The 14,509-nt window shown below is 54.9% G+C and overlaps 1 protein-coding gene across 5 annotated transcripts in view; it reads right to left on the bottom strand.

Moving 5' to 3' along the window:
- Positions 1 to 14,509, bottom strand: part of TAFA5 (TAFA chemokine like family member 5) — a 324,865-nt gene that overhangs the window by 233,896 nt on the left and 76,460 nt on the right. The window contains exon 1 of one of the 5 annotated variants that reach the window (XM_011754871.3): positions 7,941 to 8,173. The exons of 3 other annotated variants lie outside the window; for them this stretch is intronic. In XM_011754871.3, the coding sequence (XP_011753173.1) occupies positions 7,941 to 8,031 (91 nt within the window). In that variant the 5' untranslated portion in view covers positions 8,032 to 8,173. Of the gene's footprint in view, positions 1 to 7,940; positions 8,174 to 14,509 lie in introns of those variants that run through there. One more of the 5 variants, XM_011754870.3, reaches the window with a different exon arrangement.

The following is a 14,509-nucleotide window of genomic DNA, read 5'->3' as shown; positions in this document are numbered from 1 at the left end:
ATATATTTTGTGAGTGGTGTGTGGTGTCTAGTGTGTGTGGTGTATGTGGTGTATTTTGTGTGTGTGGTGTGTGTGTGTGTGGGGTATATTATGTGTGGTGTGTGTGTAATATGTGTAATGTTTTGTGTGGGGGGTGCATGCATGTGATGTATGTGTGGTGTATTTTGTGTGTGGTGTGTGTGATATATTTTGTGAGTGGTGTGTGGTGTCTAGTGTGTGTGGTGTATGTGGTGTATTTTGCGTGTTGTGTTGTGTGTGGAGGGTGCGTATATGTGGTGTGTGTGGTGTATTTTGTGTGTGGTGTGTGAGGTTCATTTTGTGTGGTGCATGGTGCGTGGCATGTGGTGTGTGTATGACATGGTGTGTGTGTGGTGTATTTTGCGTGTGGTGTGTGTATGTGTAGCGTATTTTGTTTGTGGTGTGTTATGTGTTGTGTGCATGTATGGTGTGTTTGCATGGTATATTTTCTGTGGCAAGTGTGTGTGTTCTGTGCACTGTGTGTGTGGTGTGTGTGGCATATTTTGTGTGTGGTATGTATGGTGTGTGTGTGTGTGTGGTGTGTGTATATTTTGTGTGTGATGTGTGTGTGGGGTGTCTGTGTTATATTTTGTGTGTAGTGTGTAGTGTGTGTGGTGTGTGCTGTATGTGGTGTATTTGGTGTGTGATATGTGTGGTGTGTGTATATTTTGTGTGTGGTGTGTGTGTGGTGTATTTTGTATGTGGTGTGTAATGTGTGTGTCGTATGTGGTGTATTTTGTGTGTGGCGTGTGGGGGGTGTGGTGTGCATATATTTAGTGTGTGGTGTCTGTGTGTGGCACGCAGTGTGTGTGGTGTATTTTGTGTGTGTTATGTGTGCGTGTGGAGTGTGGTGTATTTTGTGTGGTGTGTGTGGGGTGTGCATTGTGTGTGTGGTGTGTGTGGGGTGTGTGTGTGGCATGTGCTGTGTAGTATATTTTGTGTGTGGTGTGTGGGGGTGTGTGATGTGTGCATATTTAGTGTGTGGTGTGTGAACATGGTATGAGGTGTGTGGTGTATTTTGTATGTGGTGTGTGGTATGTGTATATTTTGTGCTTGATGTGCACTGTGTGTGTGGTGTGTGTGTGGCATGTGGTGTGTTGTGTATTTTGTGTGTGGGGTGTGGTGTATTTTGTGTGGGGTGTGTGGTGTATTTTGTGTGTGGCATGTGCTGTATTTTGTGTGTAGTGTATTTTGTGTGTGGTATATGTGCGGTGTGCAGCGTATGGTATGTAGTATGTGCAGCATGTGGGGTGTGTGGTATGTGTGGTGTATTTTGTGTGGTGTGTGTGGGGTGTGTACTGTGTGTGTGGTGTATTTTGTGTGTGGCATGTGCTGTATTTTGTGTGTGGCCTGTGCTGTATTTTGTGTGTGGTATGTGTGCGGTGTGCAGCGTATGGTATGTAGTGTGTGCAGCATGTGGGGTGTGTGGTATGTGTGGTGTATTTTGTGTGTGGTGTATTTTGTGTGTGGCATGTGCTGTATTTTGTGTGTGGCCTGTGCTGTATTTTGTGTGTGGTATGTGTGCGGTGTGCAGCGTATGGTATGTAGTGTGTGCAGCATGTGGGGTGTGTGGTATGTGTGGTGTATTTTGTGTGTGGTGTATTTTGTGTGTGGCATGTGCTGTATTTTGTGTGGCCTGTGCTGTATTTTGTGTGTGGTATGTGTGCGGTGTGCAGCGTATGGTATGTAGTGTGTGCAGCATGTGAGGTGTGTGGTATGTGTGGTGTATTTTGTGTGTGGCATGTGCTGTATTTTGTGTGTGGCCTGTGCTGTATTTTGTGTGTGGTATGTGTGCGGTGTGCAGCGTATGGTATGTAGTGTGTGCAGCATGTGGGGTGTGTGGTATGTGTGGTGTATTTTGTGTGTGGTGTATTTTGTGTGTGGCATGTGCTGTATTTTGTGTGTGGCCTGTGCTGTATTTTGTGTGTGGTATGTGTGCGGTGTGCAGCGTATGGTATGTAGTGTGTGCAGCATGTGGGGTGTGTGGTATGTGTGGTGTATTTTGTGTGTGGTGTATTTTGTGTGTGGCATGTGCTGTATTTTGTGTGGCCTGTGCTGTATTTTGTGTGTGGTATGTGTGCGGTGTGCAGCGTATGGTATGTAGTGTGTGCAGCATGTGAGGTGTGTGGTATGTGTGGTGTATTTTGTGTGTGGCATGTGCTGTATTTTGTGTGTGGCCTGTGCTGTATTTTGTGTGTGGTATGTGTGCGGTGTGCAGCGTATGGTATGTAGTGTGTGCAGCATGTGGGGTGTGTGGTATGTGTGGTGTATTCTGTGGTGTGTGTGTGTGCAGCATGCAGTGTGTGGTGTGTCTCTGTTGGGGGGCACCGCAGTGCGTGTCTCTGGGAGAGGTGGGCTCACACACAGAGTCCAGGTAAGAGGAGGAAAAGAAAAGGTCCGCCTGCCCCGACAGCCAGGTCAGGACTCCCACAGTACAAAGGCTATGGGGTCCTATGGTTGGTGCCAAAGGAGTCCCGTTCACTCACTGGGTGCTTGTGTGAGCGAACAGTCACATGTTCCATGCAGACCCACAGCTGCGTGCTTCGCTCTGCGTTTCCTGTCTGCTCAGATCACAGTGCAGCCACAGATGGATCTGTTTCTGTGTAAATAAGGTGAGGGCTGCCTCCCTCCCCTCTCCAGGAACACTACTGCCTGCACGCCTTGCTCCCTAACCAAGGGGCTGTATTTTAAATGAGGTTTAGAATGCATGATTCTGTAGTTTATACGTTTAAGAAGATCACACACAACAATATGAACACCTATGAGCACTTAGTTACGCGTAAGCAGGCACATGTACACACACACATATGCACACATATGAAAATGTCAGCAGTGAATCCTTCCAAGAAGGTTGTCCCCCAACCCCGCCTTCTCCAGGCCCAGGGGCTCTTGGGCTGTGTCTGCAGCCAGCACTCCACCAGGCAGGGACATGGCCTCAACAGTGCCCCCTTTCCTACAGTGCTGCACGCCCAGAGACGGGCAAAAACCACCAACCTCCAGACCACCGAGTGAGGACTAAAACCATTCTCTGCACGGCTTTCTTGCACCATGCCCAGCATGGCAGCAACATGGGAGACTGATGAGTTTCCACAGATGCCGGCAGCAAGATCAGCCCCAATCCAATCCTCCCGAGTGTGCAGCGGGAGTGACCCCCAGCTGGCCCCATCCACTGCCAGCCTGGCCCTCAGCAGGCACTGGCTCAGCCCTTGCTGGGAGGCCTGGGAGGCTGGGACTCCTGCGCCCAGCAAGGCTGCGATGAGCCAACTTGTGTCTGGAAGTCACCTCCATTTCCAGTCCTTTCATATTCTAACTTTTACAGTTGTCAGAGGCACAGCAGATGAGAATCCCATTACGGTGAGTGTGGGTTTTATTTAGATTCTGTGTCACACAAGAAATGATAGTAAATGATGATAAAGGAGTTGGTTATTTTTAACACCTTTTCATTTCCACCCCTCCCAGCAGCCATTCACAACTACCTGGCCTTGCAAACAGCGTCTACTGGAGGGTCAGGGAGAGGTAGGCTGAGGGACACCTTCCAGGTGGGGCCAGCACCGCGATGCCCCTGCACCCTGTCTGCCTGCACACCTCATCAGGGCCATAAAAACAATGCACCCAGGAAGTGGGCTAGGGAAGCCCCCAGGGCCCCTAGACAAAGCCCAGCACCCCTCCACACACAGTCTGAGACTCAGGAGAAATGAGCAGCCAGCTCCAAGCTCGGAGCCTGGGGGCCAGGGCCGCCCCACAACAAGACTGGGTGCAGGTGTGCGGGCACAGCCGGCCGTGAGCACTGAGCACAGAGCTGCCCAACTCCCTCCTCCTTCCACACACACCGCGTGCAATGAGTTCCTCCACCACCGTTAGACACTCAGAATGGAGCCCGGTGCAGCCTCAAGCCCTCACCAAGAACGGCCTTGCTGCTCTGGAAAACCTCAAGGGCATCTACCAAGCCCTCGCCCAACCCATCATGGCCCACCCACAGCCCTGGCTCTACGCCTCCGGGACAGAATGGCTGTATGCATTCAGCACATATTTTTGATGGAGTCTTAGGGCCGGGAACTGTGCTGTGTCTCCTAAGAAGTTCTCTATCCATTTCTTAAAAAATAAACTGGTCCATCTAACAGACAGATGAACCCTCTGCATTGGCCGCTAATCTCGCAAAGACGACATCAATTAATGATGACTGCACAGAGCCACAACAATTAATACACCGTCAATTGCCTCCACGGAGTTGAGCACGCCCCTTGTTACGGGCCACACGGGTTTGCAGGAGCACGCCTCAATTTCCGAAAGAGCCGGCTAACTAAATCAATGGAAGTTGAATCCCATTGACTCGATCAACAGTCTGCCCTCCCAGCAGCTGCTCAAAGACAGGCACGCCACAGTGGTTCCGAAAGCGCGTCTGGAATCCAGGCCCGGGTACGCTGTGTCGGGGCCGCTGGACGCAAAGTTCTCAATATTAACCTGCAAAAGAGGCTTTTGAACAGCACGTTCAAGCCATTGCATGCACTCCCCTGCCACCAAAAGGATTTACCGAGATAGAGTTGAACCTCAAATCCACATTTAAGGCAAAGAGGCACTGGGTTCTCCCTCCCATTCAGAAAGGATCAGGCTGAACGATTTCCCGGCTTTCTCATGTCCCTTTGGGTCCCAAAGCCCAGACACCTCTCTGCGCTGTGGCCTGCCCCGGGTGGCCCAGGCTCGCTGCACTCCTTCCTCTTTGAAGTATTTTCCTATTCTTCTGTTTACATTAAGCATCCACACCAAAGCCTGCTCATCTGTGCTGGAGTGCTGGAGTCCAAGTGACTCAAGACTTCCAGAAAAATATTGTAAAGTCTTTGGAAGAGGGAGGTGGAAAATATTTTTATACTTCTCGCTGTTTCCTTAACTCCGTATTTGGAGGCCAAACATGATGATGGAGATAAAGCACTGGCTTCCCTCTCACGTCTCCATGACACATGTCGTCTGCGCCCTAAGGAAGTGTCCGGCTCTTCCATCAGCATCCTGGGACTCCCGCCCTCGTCCCCCACGTTAGCTACACTCCATGCAGACACAGCACATGCACATGCCTGAGGAAAGGATGGCTCTCCCCTCCCAGAGGAGAGTCAGCGTGTCCTAAGGACGACAGGGCAAGATGAGCAGCTACCCAGGCCCCAGTGCCAGACCCCACACTGCAGCCCTGCTTTCTTCCCGGGCCTGTGGCTGCCCAGCCAGGCCTGGTGCGGTGGGCAGGACCTGTTCTCACAAAGCTCGGACGTATCGAGGCTGCAATTATGGACCACAATTTGCCTCTCTCTCGGTTCACAGCCCTATTCATCTCCGCAAACACTGGAAGACAAAGTGGCCAGAGGGGGACGGATTAGCCACGGGGTGGCCTCTATCTCCACACAAAAGGAGAAGTGTGGAAAAATGGCTCCCTGGGTCCCCCATTCTTCACCCCTGAAAAAAACAGATTCATGGAAATGGCCATTTAAACAGCTCTTTCCCACTCGGGCCCAGACAACAAGTCACAATTGTCCACCCGCCTTCATTGCTCCCTCCCTCCTGCTGGACAGCGGCTGCTGGGAGGAGAGTGGCCCCAGGCCGAGCCTATCAGCCAGGAACCAGAGTGCGCCACCCCCCTCCCTGCGCCTCTCACTGCTGGTTCCCCAGGCCTCCCCTGGGGCTCCTGACGCCAAGGGGCCAAAAAGGCATCTCAGCAAGGACAGGGAGGCTGCCCAAGTCCTGACCTTCCAGACAGACAGGCAGCAGGGCTCAACCCAGGGTGGTGAAGGCCACCGCTTCGGGACAGGGAGACAGGACTTCAGGAGGCCCGGAGGGCTGCACAAACACTCGGACCCTGCAATCGCTCTTCCAAAGGCACCGGTACCCTCAGCGTACAGCTGACCCCATCTGCATCTATGACTGCGCCGTGTTCCACAACACCGACACACGAGGGTCTGCTTCAAGGTAAACACACAGGTCTCTGTGAATGGCTAAATCCACAAAAAGTCCTCCACTCAGTGACCACCACCAGTATTTAATCCTGGGTCTGCTCCACACCTGGACCTTCCCATCTGAGAGACAGAAACTCTTTCTTCTTAGCCAAAAAACAGAGTTCTTTAGACCTGGAGCCTCAGGGGGAGAGGAGAGACCTGGGAGGCACCTGCACTGGGTCAGTGCTGAAGGACGAGGCAGAAAGGAAGCCCTCGTCACAGGCCAGCCACATGGCCAGGAGCTCCCCCGTTACTAACTCACAGCTTAAAAGTCCGTGGAACTTTGCTTCGTCACAGAGTATCAGGACACAGCTGGGCACTTAGAGAAACACTGAAATTTTCACATGCACCCCCTTTCTGCAAGCCAATCCCCCAGAGACTTCAAGATCAGCCAGAGAGGCAGAGAACTTGCAGCAGGAACACAAACAGGCCCCGCAGAGCAGGGACCCCTTCGCCAGGTGCCTGGAACGCACCAGGGGTGGCTCCCACTGTCCTGGCAGGGGACACCAGCGGAGGACACCCCTCGCGGGCTTGCCTGGACCCAACGACTCCTCAGCAGGAACAATGGCCTCCCTGGCCCCAAGGGCCACTGCCCTAGGCCAGAACCACCCACTCCTGAAGTGGGTCAGTAAGGCAGCAGGAAGAAGTTGGGCCTCCCACCTCGGGAAGGGTCCCCGCAAGCCTGAGCTGGCAGGCCAAGGCCCGCAGCAGAGTCCTGGGGTAGCCTACTCTCCCTTCAGACCTGGTCCTCCTCTGTACTTGGTGCCCACATCCAAAAGCAAGGGAGGGAAGCGGACACCAGGCCCGTGGAGGTCACAGGGTCTGGGGTCAGGCTCCTGCACCTACCTACTTCCCCAAGCTTCCAGGAGCTTATTAATTAGTCAGGGAAGCAGCTGAATGTTGCAAGCCCTTCCTTTGCAGGAGCCCAGAGCTAATGAGAACCCAGCGCGTTACCAGCCACACAGGCGCCCTCCGGTGCTCAGCCTTCCCAGCGGACCAAGGGGAGCACCAGGTGGAGCTGGCTCAGCCTGTGGCCCAGTACCCATGAGCAGGGGTGCCCCGGGGGAGGCCAATGACTTAGTTGCCCCCAGTCTGCTATGACAGGTCAGGCTGATCCCGCCGTGCACCAGGAGCCCTGCAAAGGGAGTCTGGCCCCGAAACCAGGAAGTTTCCAGGAGTGCATCTGGGGTGCCTGGAGCCGACAGACCTCCCATCAGAGGAGGTGTGGCCCTGCCCCCAAACCCCCAGTAAGATGCTTCCCAGTCCAAAGGGCCTCTCTAGCTACCAGGGTCCAACAGTTACCCTGGGCGCCTCAATAGTCCCAGACTGCCCTGCACTCTAGCAGAGACCAAGAGGGCAGGGGCAGAACTTGGTGCGGGGACCTGCGCACCCGGGTGACCAAGCCCCTGCTTCCCGAGCCTATGGGTCGCTGGAAGGCGGCTTGGGCCCTGGGAAACGGGTGCGCAGGCCGGTTTCCCCGACGCCCGCGGGTCCCAGTCCGGTGTCCACCCTGGCGGGTCCCAGCTCCGCTCCCGCCCCAGCCCGGCCGGCCAACGTGGAGCGCTGGTGCCATCTACCGAGGGCCCGCGACGTGCGGGCGGGCGCCGCTGCCACCGAGCGGTGTGGGGCAGGGGATGGGAACGGCAGCCTCGGCTTGGGTCGGGGATCCGGGTCGGCGCGAGAGGAACCGAGGACGCAGCGCGCCCGGATCCCGCGCCTTGCCGGTCAGCCCCGATGGGCGCGGGTCGGCGAGATCCGCGGGGGGCCGGACTCCTGTCAGGGTCGCGCCGCCGGCCGCTCCGGGCCCGCAGTGGCGCTCCACGAGCCTCGGCCGAGCGCGGCGGCAGCGGAACATGCTGGAAGCCGGGTCGGGCGCCGGGGCCGCCGCGAGCCTGGCAGAGCGCGGAGGACTGCGCCGGGGGACCGGTCCGAGCGCCCAGGGACAATTACCTTCTTTGAGGAACTGCGCGTGGATCACCAGGACGAGGAAGCAGCAGAGCGCGGCCCCTGCCAGTGCCCAGAGAGCCTTCAGGAGCTGCATCGCGGAGTCCCAACTCGGCCGACGCCCCCGAAGTCGCGCAGCTGAGGTCCAGGCGCCGCATCAGCGCCCCGCCGGGTGCAGCCTCCGCGGCCGCCCGCTCGCGCCCTCCATCCGCCGCCAACGCCGCGCTCCGCCGCGACTGGAGGCGCCACTCCGGGAGGCGATTTGTGTCTTTTTGGGCAGGGGGGAGGGGAGCGGGCGGGGGGGAGGGGAGCGGGCGGGGGGGAGGGGGGCGCCGGGGAGGGGGCGGGCGGGGGCGGGGAGGTTAGCAGAAAGTCTCCGGCCGCGGCGGCCGCCGCTCCGACCACTCGGCCACCATCGCTGGCTGCGGGGCGCCGGGGGCCCGGGCGCGGGGGGGCGGCCGCCGCGGCCCCATGAATCAGAACCGCCGCCGCCCCCGGAGCCGCACCGCCAGCAGGGCCCGGACGGCGGGCCGCGGATTGCGCAACGGCCGGGCGGCGCGGGGGGGTCCGGCGCGGCCCCGGCCCCCTCCTCCGCCTGTCGCCCCCCCACCGCCGGCTGCTCGGTGTCGCCTTCTTCCTCCTCCTCCTCTTCCTCCTCCTCCTCTTCTTCCTCCTCCGCCGCCGCCGCCGCCTCCGCCGCCCGCGCTCGCTCCGGCCCGGGGCTCAGGGGGCCGCCGCGCCGCCGCCGCCACCGCCGCCGCGGCGGGCCAGGCTCGGGGCCGGGGCTGCGCGCCGGGCGCGGGGCTGCCGCACCATCGCCGCCGCCGGGGCCCGCGCGGCCCGGCCGAGCCCGCGGCGATCGAACTTGCGCGGCCCGGGGCTGGCGGGCCGGTCCCCCCCGGACGGTGCCGGCCTCCGCGCTCCCAGCAGCCCGCGCCTCCGCCGCCGCGGCCGGGACGAGGTCCGGGCCCGCCGCGCCCCTGGGCTGTCCGCGCTGGGCCGCCGCTGCCCGTGCCGGTGCCGGTGGCTGCCGCGCCTACAGGTGGGGCCGGCGACGCTGCGCGCCTCGCCGCCCGCGGGACGCTGCTGCTCCGGCCTGGACGCGCGCGCCCGCCCGCTCGGCTCGGCGCCGGCTCCTCGGGGGAGGCGGCGGGAGGGGGAGCGCGGCGCAGTCGCTGCCAGCCCAGGTGGCCGGGCCCGCGCAGCCTCGGACTCTGGCCCGCGCCCGCCGCCGTCTGCGCTCCTGCCGGCCGCGGAGCCGCCGATGCGCACTGGGCCGCGAGGGACCCCGGGGACCCCGCCCTGCAGCGCCCCCGCCTGGCGCGCCGGCGGGTCAGGTGGGGCCGGCCCAGCCGAAAACTGCGGGTCGGGCTCCACCTAGGTGCGCAGGGGCCTCACTGCAGAGCCGGCCCTGCTGGCGCGGGAGAAAGGACGCGGGGCCTCGAGTTGCGCCCAGCCTCCCTGGCACCCAAGGCCCCGGGAGAGACAGGGAAACCCGGGCCCAGGTACCGCCCCAGCCGGGCCCGACCAGCGGCTGGGAGGGCTCGGAGGAGGCTGGTCCCGCGGCTTCTGAAAATGGCACATCTGCCTGGAAACACACACACACACACACACACACACACCCACCCACCTGCCCCTACTGTGTGCCGCCCTCCAATCAGCTGCCCTGCACACACACACACACACACACACACACACACACACCCCTGCCTCTACTGTGTGCCGCCCTTCAGCCAGCTGCCCTGCACCCAAGAGCATGGGCGCACAGTTAATGCCCTCGTTCCGTTCCGTTCCAGGGGAAACAAACGGACGCCTCCCTGCACTGCCTCCCTTTCCACCTCTAGGAAGAAGGGGTCTTTGTTTTGGGCCGCTTTTGCTCCCCAACCCCGCAAGGCAGAGCAGGGGGCACGGGTGTCCTCGTCAGGGGGTCGGACCAGAGCCCAGCACCAAGACCAGTGTGGTCGGCCTCAAGGTAGTTTTGCCCGAATTGAATTTGAAATTCAATTTCAAATGCCCAGGAAAGAGCAGCGGGCAAGAATCAGGGCTTAAGCTTCCTAGGACCCTGAACCTCTGTCCTGGCCTGTGCGGGGTGGGGGCAGTGCTGGTGCCTGCGGTGCATGTGGTTCACATGAAGGCTGTCTCCTCCTTGCACCAGTATTGATGTGGCAGGAAGGGAAAGAGGCCTGGTTCTGAAGGGCTCTTGGAGGTCAGATAGATCAAGCCCATCAGTATGCATCTAGGGAAACTGAGGCTTATAGAGGCATGGCGACTGGTCTCACATCAACCAGAAAGTCAAGGGCAGAGTCAGGACCAGCCCCCAAGCTTCATGCTGTCTGCCTGACGTGGCTCTGTGGTGCCCAGCACCTGGCCAGGGGAGAGCCCATCCACGAAGCAGTTCTTCACCTCTGGCTCATCACCCTCCACCTGCCCCCGAAAACATCCAGGAGAGACAAGAATGCCCCATCCGACTCCTCTCACCTAAAGGAGTGGCCCCAGCCTCACACCAGCCAAGCAACTAAGCAGCTCTGGATCTGCCCTGGGAGGGACTAGCCATTCTCTCTGCTCATGCAATCCGCTTCAAAACCCCATTTCCTATAAGCACCCCACTCTTTCCTGCTCTCCACCCCTAGACATTCTCTAGAAAAGCTCTAAGGCAGCAGTTCCTCAGGAACCCACCCTGCCTGGCTGGCAGAGCCTGACCTCCACCAAGGTCGTTGGCCTTCATCCCTCACCTGGCACAGGGCTCCCCAGTCAGAGGGCTCGGGGGGCTTCTGCGTGCGTATCACATGTGCTCACCCCTGGCCCCCAAAGGGACCTCAATCAGGAGAGAGAGCCTGCCCTTGACACGCACTGTGAGCCCAATCAGGTGCATATTATTTGAAATTCTGAAAATAGAAAGGTATGCTACATTCACCGGGGGAATCTTTAAGAACTACATTTGGAAGATCCTTCTGTAAAGAGAAGTAACGAGGACAAAGGGGGGCGGGGGGAAGAAAGTTTATCAATAGAGGCATGGCCCACCAACTCACTTTCAACAGGAAGGACAGGAGGACCTCCGTGCCTAACGTTGGGGGACCACCATCACACTTCTGGGGGCACCAAGGCTTCCTCCTAGTAAACGCATGTGGCATTGCTTACACCTTTAAAAGCAATCACAGCTGCAAACTCAAGAACCTCATGCAGGGCTTCCGAAGAGTGAGTTAACAGTGCAGACCAAAAAGGCCCTGGGTGCCATTGGCAAGTCAGCTCCAGATGGCAGTGTGAACACCTGAGCCAGATAAAACTAACACACATCTCAGGAGGAGACACCAAGGGTCTTACTGACATGGCAGGAAAGACCCTTTACAAATACTGAAACCATTACTGCGTTGGGAATCAAAACACTAAGCAAGCCAGAAAGGGTGAGGGGGTCCTGGGTCCAGTCTCTGGATAGGAGAAGAAACTGTGATGGGAACCAACAGAAGGATGCCCACATCCTCCCGAGAAGGTGGAACGAACCAGGGGCATGGCCAGGTGTCCAGGCAGGAGGGCACTTGGCCAAAGAGCTGCACTTCCACAGTGCCAGGTGGATGTGTGTTGCCCCAAGCCCCTGCAAACTGCTGCTTTAAGGCTAGTGTAGCTCAGACCAGAGCCAGAGGAAAGCTGTCCACAGAGGGATTGCCTTCTGCCTGGGGACAGTCCCCACAGTGCCTGAGGTGTGGGACTTTGGATGGAGAAAGTGAGCATTTTCTTTAACGTATCTCTAACTGAAATTCAACACTGCCTTCAATTAGGCATGTAGGCAGTAAACACAATACTTTAGCCATAACTATGACTTTGTCACCAACAAAAATCACAGGTATTTTCATATCACATTACAGCTCTTGCAGATATCTCAATCTATTGCTTATTTTCACCATTACTTCAAATTATGGTCATCCCACTACTAGACTTTGTATGTAATGTTTTCCTAAAGAAAACACATTACTATATCAAAATAGGCTTTTTACCATTTGCTAACTGCATGTGGATATAATTGAACTTCTTCATCAGGTATTTTTAGTTTGTCCTGAGATGGGTAGCACAGGCTTCACCAGACTTCCAAACAGGCCTATGGCACACAAGAAAGCCGGGAACCTGCTTCTGGAGTGAAAAACTCAGGGTCCAAGAAAAAACCAGGGCAGAGCAGAGTTAAAGACTTTGGTCATTCATGAGAAGCAGGGTCAGCAGGTCCAAAGGTAGCACAATTCCTCCCAAGAGTGAAATGCACAAAAGCACCTGTCCCCAGGGTCAAGCCTGCCAGCACCAGCAAATGTGGGGATTCTATTTGCCCATCGGCTGCATGCCCACCTCCAAGGTGGCCCACCTGTCCACGCACCTTGCCAGTTCCAAGGGAATACAGTAAACTCTCGTGGTCAAGTAAGAAGCCTGTTGGGCTACACAGGGCAGAGGTGATTCACACTGACCAGTCACTACACACACCTCAACCTTATTCCTATACAGACAGGACCTAGCAGGCAGACATCACTAGGTGTTTGCAGAAAGCTAGAGGCATGAAAGAGAAGGCAGGCTCAGCTATGCATACTCTACACGTGAACCTTAGGGGACAGAAATAATTCAGGGAAAATAATCATAACCGTAATTGTGATTATTCTAAATAGCATCATTCTCAAAAAATTTGAAAGAACATAGTAGCAATAAGAGAAAACCAGACTCCTGGGGGAAAAAAAGGCAAAAAGCAAGAAAAAAACTGTTTGAAGTTAATGTGACTGGCTCATTTTAAGATCTAGGGTATACACTGAATGGTAAAATGGTAATGAATGAAGACTGGGCTGTGGAAAGGAAAGTCAAATATGTTTACAAGAGTGGAGAGCACACAGAAAGGTGAAAAATTATGGAAAATTTGAGACCTAGAAGGTATATCCTAGGCATCCAACTTTCATTTATTAGAAGTTCTAAAGGAGAATAAAAGGCAACAAAGAGGAGGAAATAGTCAAATAAATAACTACACATCTTCAGATTGTAGAGACTTATCATATTCTGATTAGATCTAATGGACAGACACCTAGAGCCGACCAATGCAAGAAAACCTTGCATAATTGTTTTTAAAAAAGCAAAAAAAACAAAACAAAACAAAACAAAAAAAAAACAGGCTAGGCACAGTGGCTCATGGCCTGTAATCCCAGCACTTTGGGAGGCCAAGGCAGACAGATCACGAGGTCAGGAGATTGTGACCATCCTGGCCAACATGGTGAAACCCTGTCTCTACTAAAAAGACAAAAATTACCTGGACGTGGTTGTGGGTGCCTGTAATCCCAGGTACTCCAGATGCTGAGGCAGGAGAATCTCTTGAACCCAGGAGGCAGAGGTTGCAGTGAGCCGAGATTGTGCCACTGCACTCCAGCCTGGCAACAGAGCGAGACTTTGTCTCAAAAAAAAAAAAAAAAAACCAAAGAAGAAAAAACAACAACAATAACAACAACAAAAAATGTTCTATGAGGAAAGAAATGAGCTGATACTCAATTTTGCTTTAGAAACCCTGGCTTCTTGAAGACAGTGGAGCACTGACTTCAGATTCTGATGGGAAAAGATAGAAGACCTAGAATTTTATACCCAGCTAAACAGCTAACAAAGCATACATACCATTTGAGGCAATTCAGAAGTTCAGTTTACTACTCCCATCCCTTATAGGAAAAGCTGATCTAGGTTATACTCCACCAGAGAAAGGAATCAAGGGACTGTACCTGAAGATATGGGATAAAGGAAAATGTAGCACATTTGACTCTCTAGAAGTAGAATGAACTGTGAAGAATAGGTATAAAGATACTTTAGGCCTTGGTACTTGAAAGAATCTCCAACTGGTAAAATCTTTACAATAGTATCTCTCTTTCTTCATGGTTCTAGTCAGAAATCTTCCTTCTGCTATAAACATGTATGGGATAGAATTATAAATGTCCTTTAATTCCATTCAAGTTTTAAAATCAACATGTACACAAATTAATCATAGAAACCTAAATGTAAATTCTCAAATCTGACCATTAACTACGTAATAGAGGAATGAAAAATGGAAGGCAGTGTTTTAATGGAGAAAGTAAGTCCTCTGTTTTTTTCCTGTTCAAAATGGAAAGTGAGGAGGTCCTGACCAGAGGTGATGAATTAAGAAGTCACAGTTTGAGTGTGCGCTGCTGACATCATGCATGTTGAAAATAAAAACGTATAGTGATCAGGGCCAGGCTAGTTAAGAAAGCAGCTGTTAACCATTTTGTCCCTGGGGAAAGGCCTGGATGCCAGGACGGAGGAGGCATAATCCTGCTTTTCATTTGGAACTTTCCTTTGTCATTGCAATTTGTTTTTTTACCATATGCGTCATGTATGTTCTGCAATTTGAGATACCCTGGTCTCATAAAAACAATGTAGATCAATTGTGTTACATTCATATAATGTAATGCTTTGCCCTGTTTGAGGAAAAGGAGGAAGTGGTATATATACATACAGGCAAAGATAAAGGCAGCCCCAGCTGTGTTTTCAGTAGGCATGATCATACACACGCCCCTAACAATCGCAGGCCACGAGGCAGGGAGGAGGTTGTGATGTTG

Source organism: Macaca nemestrina, chromosome 15 (assembly GCF_043159975.1).
Source record: "Macaca nemestrina isolate mMacNem1 chromosome 15, mMacNem.hap1, whole genome shotgun sequence".
Taxonomy (NCBI): domain Eukaryota; kingdom Metazoa; phylum Chordata; class Mammalia; order Primates; family Cercopithecidae; genus Macaca; species Macaca nemestrina.
This window is presented reverse-complemented; position numbering and strand designations above follow the sequence as displayed.